We start from the raw sequence: 12516 nt of genomic DNA, 5'->3' as shown, positions 1-12516 counted from the left end.
CAACATGTCAGGCTTCATCTTTACTAAATTCAGAAAAACAAGGAAGATATATATTGTGAAAAAGAAAAACTTTCCATTTCAGAAGGGGCACTGGAACTCGAAGAAGAAGAGAAGGAAGCTCTTCCCAACCCTGACGGGTCTAAATAAGGTCGAGGTGGGTTGGAATTTTAGAGAGATGGGAGTTTTAGCTGGCTAAACTTGTTTTCTAAACAAAAGTCTTGCATTTTACTTTTACATACATCTAAACTCAAAGCCCCACCCCAAAAGAAGGGGCCGGGGGCAGATATAACAATATTAAATTATTATTATATGGCTCAAGAAAGTCTCATTGAATTTGGATACCCTTGCCGATACTGTAGAGGTCATATCACATGGGATAGGCACACCAAGAACTTGTTAAATCTCCCAATTTCATTTATGAGATTATTATATATAGATTGCAAAAGATCTCCAAATTTATAGACCGACTCAATGAATAAAAACAAGTAAATACTTCAATATGTTTTCAAGCTCCCCCATGTACCTTTTTGCCAACATTTATGTCTTCAAGTCAAACCCAAGGCCTTCTCTCAACAGCTAGCTCTCATCTCCATGCATGTCTATGCAACTAAAGAAGCACATGTGCATGCTCCTTATTCATCTCATGTATTCAATGGGCTTCTTTATTTTTTTATTCAAATCAATCTTTCACTGAAGTTTCTAACCCTCCCCCCTCCTCTCTCCTCTCCTTTTCTTACTTTTGTCATTTTCCCCAAGTCTCTCTCTGGATATAAATTACTGTATCAGATTAACTAGTGTGAGTCGTTCTCTTCAAGATTTTAGTAGAATCGTTAGTCAAACCGATATATCCCCTCTCCATTTGTGCTCCAAACTTCTGAAAGCTCTCATTCAAATCATCTGCAATTATGGCACCAAACAAGAATCACTTCTACAGCATTGGATCTCAGGCTCTAAAACCCATCAAAACCCAAGCAAACTCAATTTATCAACCAGCCCTGCCTACTTCAGAATCTGCTTTTCCCATATTAGCCATTGCCGTTCTATGCATCATGACCACAGCTTTGTTGCTAGTTAGCTACTACATCATTGTGACCAAGTGCTGCTCAAACTGGCACCAAGCTAATCTGCTGAGATGGTTTTCTACATTGAGAGCAAGAGAAAGTGAAGATCCCTTTATAGCTCTCTCTCCATCAATGTGGAATCGTGGGCTTGATGAGTCTGTCATTCGTGAAATCCCAATGTTTCCATTCAGAAGGGAAGGTGAGGCAAGAGGTGTCTGTTGTGTGGTTTGTCTGAATGAGTTTCAAGAAGAGGATATGCTAAGAGTTCTTCCCAAATGCAGCCATGCATTCCACTTGGATTGCATCGATATATGGCTTCAAAGCAATGCAAATTGCCCTCTTTGCAGATCAAGCATTTCAGGCACAAACAGGTATCGGATTGATCATATTATTGCACCAAGCTCTTCACCACAAAATTCTCAACTCTTATCCAATAGCATCATGAGTAGTGATGAAGACTTTGTGGTAATTGAATTGGGGGGAGAAGATGAAGTTGCATTACCACAAAGGCAACAAGAAAGAAATGATTCACTAGAAGTTCCAGGGCAGCCCAGGAATAATTCACCAAGGAAGTTGGAAAAGAAGCCTGGAAACTTAAAACCAAGAAAGTTCCACCATGTTTTGATCATGGGAGATGAGTGCATTGATACAAGAAAGAAAGATGATCAATTTTCTATTCAACCCATCAGAAGATCTTTCTCAATGGATTCTGCAGCTGATCAACAGCTGTACTTAACTGTTCAAGAAATCACTCTACGAAATAGGGATCACAGTCATGAGGATGGTACAAGCGAAGCTTACGACAGCAGAGGTCGAAGATCATTCTTCCCATTTAGACATGGCCGTGGATCCAGAAAAGCAATTCTTCCCATTGAGTCCGAGCTTTAATGTGAGATTCGTTTTTTTTTTATTATTTGTATCACTTTCGGGTTTCATTTTTTGTTTTGGAGTGGAGTTACTTGAAGTTTTAACGGTCAATTGGATGTTCACACAAGGATAATAGACGAGTGCAAGAGAGACTCAAGATGAATATCATATAATACAAAAACGACACAAATTAGACAAAGTCTGGACTGCTGAAGGGTAGTAAGCATGGGCTAGAGAATGATTGCTTTCTTTTTCCTTTCTCGAATGAAAATGACTGTTGTAATTCTCCCATTAATGGAAGCCAGGGTAGAGGGGACCCACTGGAATGAATAACCATAAGTGAAAGCGTGAGAAAGGTCTCCTTGGAAATGATCTCCAATACCTTATCCCGGAAGCAAATATCTGTGTTGATGAACGGGACGGCTTTTTTTTCTTCTCTCTTCTTTTCTTTTCTCTTCTTTTCTTTTCTTTTCTTTCTTTTTGCCTTTTGTTATAAGTCTCCGATAATTTTGGTTAGACATCTTCACTGTTTCCAATCAGACGCGCGCCTTCTTCCTGGGAAAAGAAAGACAATGAAAAGAGAGTCAAATCTCAATCTAATAATACATGCAGAAGAATCGGATTTCCTCACATGCATGTTGGTTTGGTTGGGCTTGATCTCTAGTCTCTATATAGAGACGAAGAATTTCATCAAATAAGGTCATGCTTGTCTCAGCTAAAAGTTCTGATGACAAATTGTTAGAATATAGTTTAAATAATTAAATTGACTTGTTTATAGTAACTTAAATTTTTAAAATAAAAGACAATTTTGCATGGTGTCAAGTCTTAAGTTCGAATGACTCTATATTATATTTTATTTAATTAAATATTTCACGTATTAACAGTTAAACCTACTTATGTGACCACACGACTTTCTCATGTTTCTCATAAATGACATTCAAAACTCAATGGTTCTCGTGTTTCATTCCTATGTTTCTCATTGCTGAAGAAAACAAATTTGCAGGCATCTCAGTTTTTCTTTCCCCAGGTAACAAATCAGAACAAACTGAAGATAACAGAACGGTATTGATGAGTGGACAACATCATGACCAGAAACTAGGTCCAGTGGATGTGAACATCATAATAACATTTCCAGTGAAATACAGAGTTATAGTATCATAACAAAAACACGATACCCTACATTTCAAGAAAAAATAATCAGAGTCAATCACTGCCTCGCGAGCATGATTGCAGCTTGCTTGACAAGCAATCCATTGCTGCCATAGCTGACAGTGACAGAGAAGCAGTGAGAATGTAGCACAAATATGACACGTTGCAAATCCATTACTCAATGAGTAAGCTTTCTTAAACGGGCTATGAAATGTCGCAGATAGCCTTTGGTAAGACACTTGTCAGCAAGAGTTTGGTTTTATTCCTAAATGAGATCCTTCAAGATGCTTTTTGAATGATCTCCTAAATCTGTTTAGTGTGCAGCACAAAACATTTCCTGAATTCCCAAAGCTAGTAGTTTGTCAAGGATGGACAGACATTAACAAGTCCTCAAATGCCCAAGAAAATGTTGGACATTTCCAAACCTCAAATCAAGATACAGGTCAAGTTATAAGCGAATATGGTCTCTCTGTATCTAGTTTTTCTATTTGTATCCAGCTTTTACATTTTCAGGACTCTGGTCTCTTTGGACCTCTGTCACCTTCCGGCTCAAGCTTGATGCCTATTAAGAAAATTAACCATGATGAATTTATATACAATAAAGAATACAGAGTTTCCTTTACACAGAACACCCATCACAGAGTAATGGAAACCCATGTACATTCCAATTATCTGATCACTCGAAGCTTGTAGGCACTTGATTTATTCTGGGAGTTTCGGGAGGTCTGCTATATATATCGTCGAAATGAAGATTTAATTCTCCCACCTCTAAGTCATCCATGCAAGTGGTTTGAGCTAATTTGCGGTTATTTCTCCAGTCCAAGTGTTGTTCTTGCTCCTCCAAGCTTCTATCTGAAAGATTGTCATAATAATTCTCTGAACTGTGGTGAGTGAAAGCAGGAGGCTCCAGAAAACTTGTCTGGGGCTGCCCACCATATGGCCCACTTCTGGCCCACCATTGGCTCCTGGTGGTTGGGTGTGCCAAATTACTAGAAGCATGATGCTGTAGTACACTATCCCGGAAGAAGGGAGTTGATGTTGAAGCCCCAAGATGGGACTGAGCCCGATCCTCGTAATGGTCACCACCCCAGTACTCTTCATACCTTGGTTCATTTTTTGTCAAGTTGGATGGCATCCAATAATCTCCAGGATGCTGCTCATCAGTTGCTTCGAAGTCCCGTGGAGTGTCTCCCGAGTGACCAGCCACGTGGTTCAGTCGTGAGGTATAATACCAATCAAGAAGATAGGGATGATTCTTTTGATCTGCATCAGTTAGCCATAGAGAACCCAACTGATAGCCAGTTCCAGGACTATTATGTGTGAGCTCCCTTGATAAAAACCCACGTCTGTCTCCACGACCTCTGAAAATGGGGCTCCCTCGCCACTTTCTAGGAGAATATGCCTGTCTGGCCCCCTGTCCATGCAGAGTTTGCTCCCTGAAAGTCCTAAGATTCGACAGGAACTGCTTTCCCTGAGTGTTTGGTTCCCACGAAGGGTAGTTACTTTGAAAGCTGAAACCAGAATAGGATCATCAAAAATTGAGATGTAGGAAATAGTTACTCCAAAGCCACTTTAGCCACACTGTCCAAAACTACTTAACAAAGCACCATGGCACCTATAACATCACAAACAACACACTTCCCTTCAAGTTGTGATATAAAATGATTATTGCATCCCCACTCATCATGCTCCTTAATGCAATTTGAACAATCATTCATTTTATACCCAATTAATCATAATGAAACTTTTTATTTGTATCATGTGGTGCTTATGACGGGAGTGAAATGAGAGGACATTTGAAGACAAGGAGAGATCAATGGAAGAGCTAAAAATTTTCTTTTTTAGAACTCTTTGTGCTTGGGCCATTGCTGTGGACTTTAATGGCATGGAACTTCATGATTTCTTAGTTTCTAACGTGCCTTCGTAAATAGGGCATACATTTTTGTAACTGGCAGTTGTTGCCCTTCTTTGTTAATAATACTTATTTTACTTATCAAAAAAAAAAAAATCATAATGAAACTTTAGAAACAGAGCAAGATAAGGAAGAGAAGATAGAGACTTGAGGGACTAATAGTTGCAGAACTGGCACTTGCAGCCTTGCTGAGGTTTATTTCAGTTCTAAAATATTATAATAATACTACTAGAAAGCTAAATGAAATTTTTTTTTTTTGATAAGTAAGCTAAATGAAATTGAAACTGCACAGAGAAAATTCTAGGCATTTTTTCCCAATTAAAATAATATAGAAGATAAGGTGCCGTGACCAGAAGATCAACTCTACCAGAAATATAGCAAAAGTACCTTAAAAATGATTTCTCCATTTTCCCCTGAGAACTCCTCTCAGTGCGATGTGCATTATATGGTGAGCCATAATTGCTATTGCCATGTTTTTGAAAGTCAAAGACGCTGAAACTGCCAAAAGATCAAGAGCTAAAAATAAAAATAAATCTTATTAATGTAGAGAGAGAGAGAGCTATTGTACTAAATGGGAACAATGCTCATGACTTCTTGTCTTTAATCTACCGTTCATAGAATGTATCTAGGTGTTCTTTTGTATACCTCTTGTGTATACAAGCTATGCTTATTTCATTCGTATCAATAAAATTTATCTCTTACTTATCAAAAAAAAAATGTAGAGAGAGAGAGAGAGAGAGAGGGCTTCATATGTGTGGTGCCAGAATAGCAAATCAAAACAAAGAAGACAAACCTGCAGACATGACCAACACCTTCAACATTCACTGTGAAATCTACAATGAACTGCAAAATGTCATCCACACGCTGCAAAATAAATATACTCAGTTCAAAAAATGACTTGCCCAAAAACTATAAATTATGATGCAGAAGAATAAAAAAATTATCAGGAGTAAAAAATTACAACAAACCAAACCTTTGGGACAACAAATATAAGTAAATACGGAGTGAGGAAAATTGAGGCCATCTCCTCAAGTAGCATCATTCCAGTATACTGCATCAGGAAAAAAATCATGAGCACAAAAGTAGTTAAACCTTCACTACCTTGCTGCCCCACAGGGTGGGGGAGGGAAAGTGTGATCTTCCCTAGACTTAATTTGCCAAACTTTCCAGCAGAGTCAGTTCACATAAAGCTTATAAGCACCAAATTTGCATTTACCCAAATTGACACAAGATAAGGGATGGGAGAGAGAATGGACGGTGGCTAATAGATGTGAGCAAATTAAGGCAAACAACCGAGAACCCAGTAACCCTTACACTTCACCCTACTGTAACCTTGTCAACACAACATTCTAGTTAAGGGTACGGCCATCATATCCAACAATTGGGTATGTATCAAACTTGGCACCATATCCAAGTCCACGTAAACAAACAATTTCATCCAGCACTTTTACTTGTGCTTATTTGGATAATTCAGCTATTGCACCCCTTTGTAATTATAAGCAAAAATAAGTTTCTGGAGTTTCTTAGTTAACTCATGCCAGAACTACCTCAATGAAAACATTAAAAATAGTTAAATACCTGAAATAGAGTTTCAAACTCAATGCGAACCGTCTCAGTATTTTCTTTGCCACGCCATCTCTTTGGCATATAATGTGTATGTTCGACAACCATAGACATTGCACCCTCAGGATCAAGAACTAGAAGCTCATCTGTAACAGCAGCCCGGCTAAGAGCTGTTATAGTTCCGAAAACAGCAGCATACCAAAACAAGTTGCGTCCAAATATCTGATAGTTTAAAAAAGGGCAAAAAAAAAAATTATCCTCAATATACAAACGGTTTGATATGCCATCAAAGTAAGATATGAAAGAATTTAGTTACATGGCCTTCTAGCAGTGACTCTTCCAGAAATGCAATGATGATAAGGATTGCAGCAAAACCACCAGATACAAAGGAGATGAACTTTGCAATAATAGAAATAATTGGAGAAGGAAATTGCTTGAGATAATTAGAAGCATGATCCACACTGCTATTGATCCGGTGCTTAAACAAATGATCCACCTGTTCCACAAAAACAGATACTACTTTTAAATCTAATGCATAATAAACAAAGAGGTTACATATAAAATACAAATATTATATGTAGGAGAAGCCAAAAGTAGTTTGAACTTATTCATGACAGGATCAACTACCCCCAACTCCTGTTCTGAGTCAACACATTCCTGCCTGTGGCAGAGTCAATTTTTACTTGTGAGCCTCCAACATATCCCATGAATCGGTCCCATTTAACTCCTATCATTTTCTCCATTCTATTTTTTTTTTTTTTTTTTTGACTGTTGACCAGGTGATCCACACCTGTGTTGAACTATCTGACCCCAAGTTATAGGTATTAGAATAACTTGAAAATATCATCTTTGCGAGCTTTGTAATATAGCCAGTAGTACCAAGAAGAATTCTTGCAGAAAAGAATCGCTCAGTTCATTTAAATAAAAATAATATGAAGAAACAATGAAACCATAGTAATGAAACATTCTTTTGAACTGAATGAAATTATGCTGCTCTGTCATCTATTGCGCATCTTAGTTCCACATAGTCTGTTAACTCTTTTTTCTTCCTCAATCGTTGTGATATCATGTGAAGTGTACATACTAGCAAGACTACCTTCAGACTTTACTCCTCCCACATCTCTCAAATCTCCAACTGGGGTGCCAATAATGTGGCATCACTTATTGGCACCACATCTCTCACATCTCTCATAGCTTACAGATTAGATCTGAAACACTTCAGTTTAATTCAAACAACGAAGAGGTTTGGTGTAACTTTCCAAAATTCAGAGATATAGAATTAGGCCTCATCACAAGATATAAATTGTAATTTATCCCATATCATTGTGATCACTAATCATTTCCCTACATTGTAGCATTGTTTTCTTTAACCAAAGTCTTTAATATACAATGGTAAACAACAAAAAAGTGATAGACAGATAGAACAAGCATACAGAATGGTGATTACAGTTATAAAGACAGAACTGATGAATCAATAGGCAACCCTATCAAGACATGGAAAATGCTTCCACCCACTGGCTAAGAATCATACCCACATTTTGAGCACACAACAGATACAGAAGCAGGCAAATATTATGAACCCAGGAAAAACTTTGGTTGAACTCCATAAAAGAGAGATAAAAATAGTAATTACCTCATTATATTCCCTAAAAATCCACTTTGACAAAGTTGACCACCTTTGAGATGATGCAGTGCTTGGGTGATTATAGAACTGTTCAGCATGCCTCAGAAAGAGATACACCAGCATGAATATGACAAGAAATGGAGAAAGAAGAAGCATTGCAAGCCCAACTACCATAAACCTCTTCTTTAATGTTGCAGGATTAGATACAAAGTCCCTTTTAACACAGAAGTTTCTGTAGAAGTAGCACAATAGATCAGAAAATCATCAACAATCGGGGAGGGAGATCATAAATCATGCCATGCACCTTTGACAAATGAAACCACAACGTATGTTTGTAAAACTCTTGATTTTTTTCTACAACGTGGAACCTCACCAAGGCAAGACCCTTTGGACCCACCTGTGAGAAGTAAACCCCAGATACACCCAACAAGTCAGAATTATGCATCAGGTAATCCAGAGAAACTCATGCAGAATCAAACCCAGGATGCCTGAGTCTACAGCTCATCCCAAGCCCGTCTCTTGACCAAGGGTGCAGAGTAGGAAAATTCTTGAAATTAATGCATGATGCAATATTATTCATCAAATGATACCAAAGGAAAATAACAAATATGTAACAACTCCCAAAAGGGGGAAATACTTTCTTCCGCATATTGTAGAAGATAATTAATGGAAGCATGCCTTATATGTTAGCATGAAGCTTGAATGCGTGTTATGTAATATGTTCCAGAAACAAAATATATCTAGTTACTCATGAAAAATTCAATGTACCGATCAAACATGCTCTGCAGAATGCACCAATTTAAGGTCCACTCAAGCGTCTTTGTCAGTATCAGACGATGTTGCATTCCGTTTGAGACAAATTTGGCAGTCGGTCCAGCACCTGGGACCCACTGAGAGATGGGGAAAGCAAGCACCCCCTTGTTGAGCATTCCAATCAAGTAGTTCTCTTTGCGCATCAACCGCATCACGACATCATGAGCAGAAAGATCCTTAATCACACAGAGCTGTTGTGAACTTTGCAGCTGAACAACCTTCTCAAGTATTGTCGCCCATGGCATGGTCTGAATTTCATTATCTGTAACATGGAGACTGCAAGAAGAGAACATCCTTGACGTTGTTATTTAATGATAAAATTGTACTAAAACATAAGAACTAAGTAAAAGACAAAACGTTGCATTCAACACCATCAAAATTTGTATAATTAGAATTATTCTCAGGCTTACTTGTTGTAATAAAAGTGACGAACCCCCAGAGTATCCTTTAATTGAGCGAAGAACCTCAAAAAACAAAAGATCCAATAAATAGAAAAAATCCCTAAATACCCAACAATTATAGCTTTGGTCAGTGTTAACGGGGTTAATGGGTGCCGATGAAGAGCATCCTTAGCAAGATCACAGGGCTTAATCCCAGATTCAACTGCATCCATCCCACACTTGGCATTACGAAGACCATTCCAGTCAACATATAATAAGAAAAATCCTGAGAAACAAATGGTGAATCCAAGGCTTAGAAGCTCAACTATCCATTTTATAATGATGCACCAAAGCCCTTTCTCACAATAGTAGCCGTAAAGCCTTTCAAAGAACAGGTCCAAATCAGCAATTGGTTCCACATTCAAAGTATCACCATTAAGAAGCCCCGAAGGGCTCTCACTACCAGGACTTGGCGGTACCTTTCCGTAATCCGACAATTCAATCTCAGGAGGCACATCCTTAAGCAAACCTGTGGTCAAAGAAGATTCACCACGCCATTTTGATTTGAGTGTGCTAAGGGTATTTGCACCCTTTGGCCCACCAAACATCATTCACAAAGACTGACAGGCAAATACAGCCAATCCATTCGACAAATCACTTACAAGCATTAAGGAAAGGTTCTGTAAAGAAGAAGAAAATAACATTAGCCCTTTTAGTATTCTTTCATGAATGATTACATTAAAAAGTAAAACTTGTGTCAAGATTCGCAAATGGGTACGCTAGGAAGTACAAAAATTACAACTTTACTACAAGAAAATACCAATACACTCAAGATTTATTCTCTTGGTACTTTTAAGCACAATTAGCAAGAAAGAAGAAGCAAACTTTCGTACCAAGAAGGCAAACAGCATATAAAAGAAAATAAGATTAAAAATAAATAAAAGCTCAATATCAAATTGCAAAAATAAGATCCAATGCAACAAATATTACTGAATTTGCAGAAGGCAACATATTACCTGCGACCCACAATAAGAATGAGTAATCAAAAGAATAGGGCGATAAATGAACCAAATTCACCGAATTTAGTTGATAACCAGCAAAGAATTGGGGCGAAAAACCGTCAGAATCAACGAATTTAAGAGGATAGACCGAGAGGGTTTGGGGTTAACTTCAGAAGCTGAAGCAGTACGGTGTTGTATCGAAATAGATGGGAAACCCAAGTAGAAAGGAACGAGACTAGAGAGGGGGAGAGAGAGAGAGAGAGAGAGGTGTTTGGTTGCGTGGTAGACAGAGGAATTTTCCCGATTTCTTTAATGATTATCGGACCGCGAGGTGGCTGGTGGTGTGCTCTAGGCCTTTTTTTTCTTTTCGTAGGCCTTTTGCTTGGGCTTATCTATTTCCGACTCTGAAAGATACGTCAAAGAGACGTGAGTTTTTTTTTTTTTGACATCAAAGAGACAAGAGTTACTGATTGAGTAAATATTTTCAAACTTTTTTATTGTTCAGCGGAGAAAATAATTTAAAATAAAAAAAACCGTCTCCTTATAAGTGATTTTGAATACTAAACTGCACATATTAAATATAAAATATCTATTTAATAAAATAATGTGAATTAAAAATGAAAATAATTTTTGTGAGACAGAAAATCTTTTTATTCTCTAAAAAAGAAATTTTTTTTAATAAAAAAATTATTTAAGTGTTGGTACGCCGTTTGATAAGCCAAATTACTTGTACCTAGCAAGCCTCAAACGCAAATCATTTTGGTGATCTTTTTCACTTTTTTTTGTCCTCTAATTTTTGCATCATCTTAAATAATTTATAAATTGAAAGATATACAAATCCTCTTTAAATTATAATATATCCTACAAATAAAAGTATTCTTCAAAATTATTTTAAATGAAAAATAATTTTCTGGAAATTTTAAACAAATCTAGGTAGATTTTATGAGTTTATATATTACAATTATGTAAAATGATTAAAATCGAGATTTTTATTTTAGAGATTAGAATCTCAAGAGACAAAAATTGTGTTCAAAAAAATGAAACTAAATTTTTGGGTGGCAAAGAGATTTGTTGCCATAATAACTACTACCCTCATGTTGGTTTCAATCAGGCCTAACATCTTAATGTATTTGGGCTTTTTGGTAAAAGCATAAAGTTGTGAGATCCCAACGATTACAAATCTCACTAAAAAATCTACTCCAATTCATGAACTCTACAAAACACTTCAAACTATAAATTTTGAAAAAGTAATATTAGATACAGTTATTTATAAACATATCATTTGTAAACAGTTGTATCTCATTTTATAAATCTATTCATCATCCGGTCGGTTGTTCCTACACTACACACCGTGATGTGGTGAATCTGGTCTAGTCGCCACGTCATGGTCTGAGAAGATAAAACGACCGAGCCCAAGTCTCTCACCCCTTTCAGTGCCTCTCTCTCACACTGACCACTCATTATCTTTCATCCTATAAACTCTCGTACCCCCTCTATCTCACCCTTCAGTGCCCTCTCTCTCTCACTGAGCCCTTTCTCTCTCTCATCGAGCCCCTTCAGTGTCATCTCTCTCTCATCGTGCCCTATCCTCGACCCTTCTCTCTCTCTCTCATGCTAACCCTTGATCTATATATCTCTCTCACTTCCTCCCGTACTAACACGTGTTATAAATTATTATCGTGTATCCCTTGCAAACTCTAGACAGTGTTGAGGTTCTCTTGCAAATTTAAGTCCACGTCGCAGAGAAATCCTGATTGCATCCAGATCCACTGCAACATGTCATGGTAACACACGTTAGAAATTTTTTTGGTATACATTGATTTGCTGAAGATTTTTTTTTTTTTTTTTTTGAGGTTGTGTGTAATTTTTTGTATGAAGGTTGTGTTCTGTTAATTTTTGCATGAATGTTTAAGTTTTGTTATGGCTATCAACTGTTTGACAAAGTTACTCAGCCAAATGGATTTTGTATGGAGGTTCTTAATACACTGATTTGTGCCCATGATATTGTGTAGTTGGCTGATTTGAATACACTTATTTAAATTTTGTATGAAGGTTCTTAATATACTAATTTGTGCCCAAGATATTGTTTAGTTAACTTATTTGAATACATTGATTTTTTATGGCGCTTCTTAATACTAACACTAAT

General features: G+C 37.2%; 2 protein-coding genes across 2 annotated transcripts; one reads left to right on the top strand and one right to left on the bottom strand.

Annotated features, from left to right (window-relative positions):
* Positions 1-827: 827 nt before the first annotated feature.
* Positions 828-2268, top strand: LOC108995949 (RING-H2 finger protein ATL1-like). Its single transcript, XM_018971626.2, has one exon. The coding sequence runs from the start codon at positions 906-908 to the stop codon at positions 1947-1949; it is 1044 nt and encodes a 347-aa protein (XP_018827171.1). The 5' UTR covers positions 828-905; the 3' UTR covers positions 1950-2268.
* A 1132-nt stretch (positions 2269-3400) lies between these two features.
* Positions 3401-10688, bottom strand: LOC108996003 (autophagy-related protein 9-like). The gene is made up of 10 exons (XM_018971715.2): positions 10386-10688; positions 9400-10049; positions 8945-9265; positions 8186-8408; positions 6869-7048; positions 6568-6774; positions 5963-6040; positions 5783-5853; positions 5377-5487; positions 3401-4588 (listed from the first exon to the last, which is right to left on the bottom strand). The coding sequence occupies exons 2-10, from the start codon at positions 9978-9980 to the stop codon at positions 3754-3756; spliced, it is 2607 nt and encodes an 868-aa protein (XP_018827260.1). The 5' UTR covers positions 9981-10049; positions 10386-10688; the 3' UTR covers positions 3401-3753.
* Positions 10689-12516: the final 1828 nt, after the last annotated feature.

This window comes from Juglans regia, chromosome 1 (assembly GCF_001411555.2).
Source record: "Juglans regia cultivar Chandler chromosome 1, Walnut 2.0, whole genome shotgun sequence".
In the NCBI taxonomy this organism is placed as follows: Eukaryota; Viridiplantae; Streptophyta; class Magnoliopsida; order Fagales; family Juglandaceae; genus Juglans; species Juglans regia.
This window is presented reverse-complemented; position numbering and strand designations above follow the sequence as displayed.

Excerpts from the sequence above, each read along its gene's own strand:
- LOC108995949 (XM_018971626.2), top strand. The coding sequence starts at position 906 with ATGGCACCAAACAAGAATCACTTCTACAGCATTGGATCTCAGGCTCTA.
- LOC108996003 (XM_018971715.2), bottom strand. The coding sequence starts at position 9,980 with ATGATGTTTGGTGGGCCAAAGGGTGCAAATACCCTTAGCACACTCAAA. Across the intron at positions 8,409-8,944 it reads CTGCAGAGCATGTTTGATCG|AAACTTCTGTGTTAAAAGGG; the intron begins GTACATTGAATT and ends CTACTTCTACAG. Across the intron at positions 7,049-8,185 it reads TTTTTAGGGAATATAATGAG|GTGGATCATTTGTTTAAGCA; the intron begins GTAATTACTATT and ends TTTGTGGAACAG.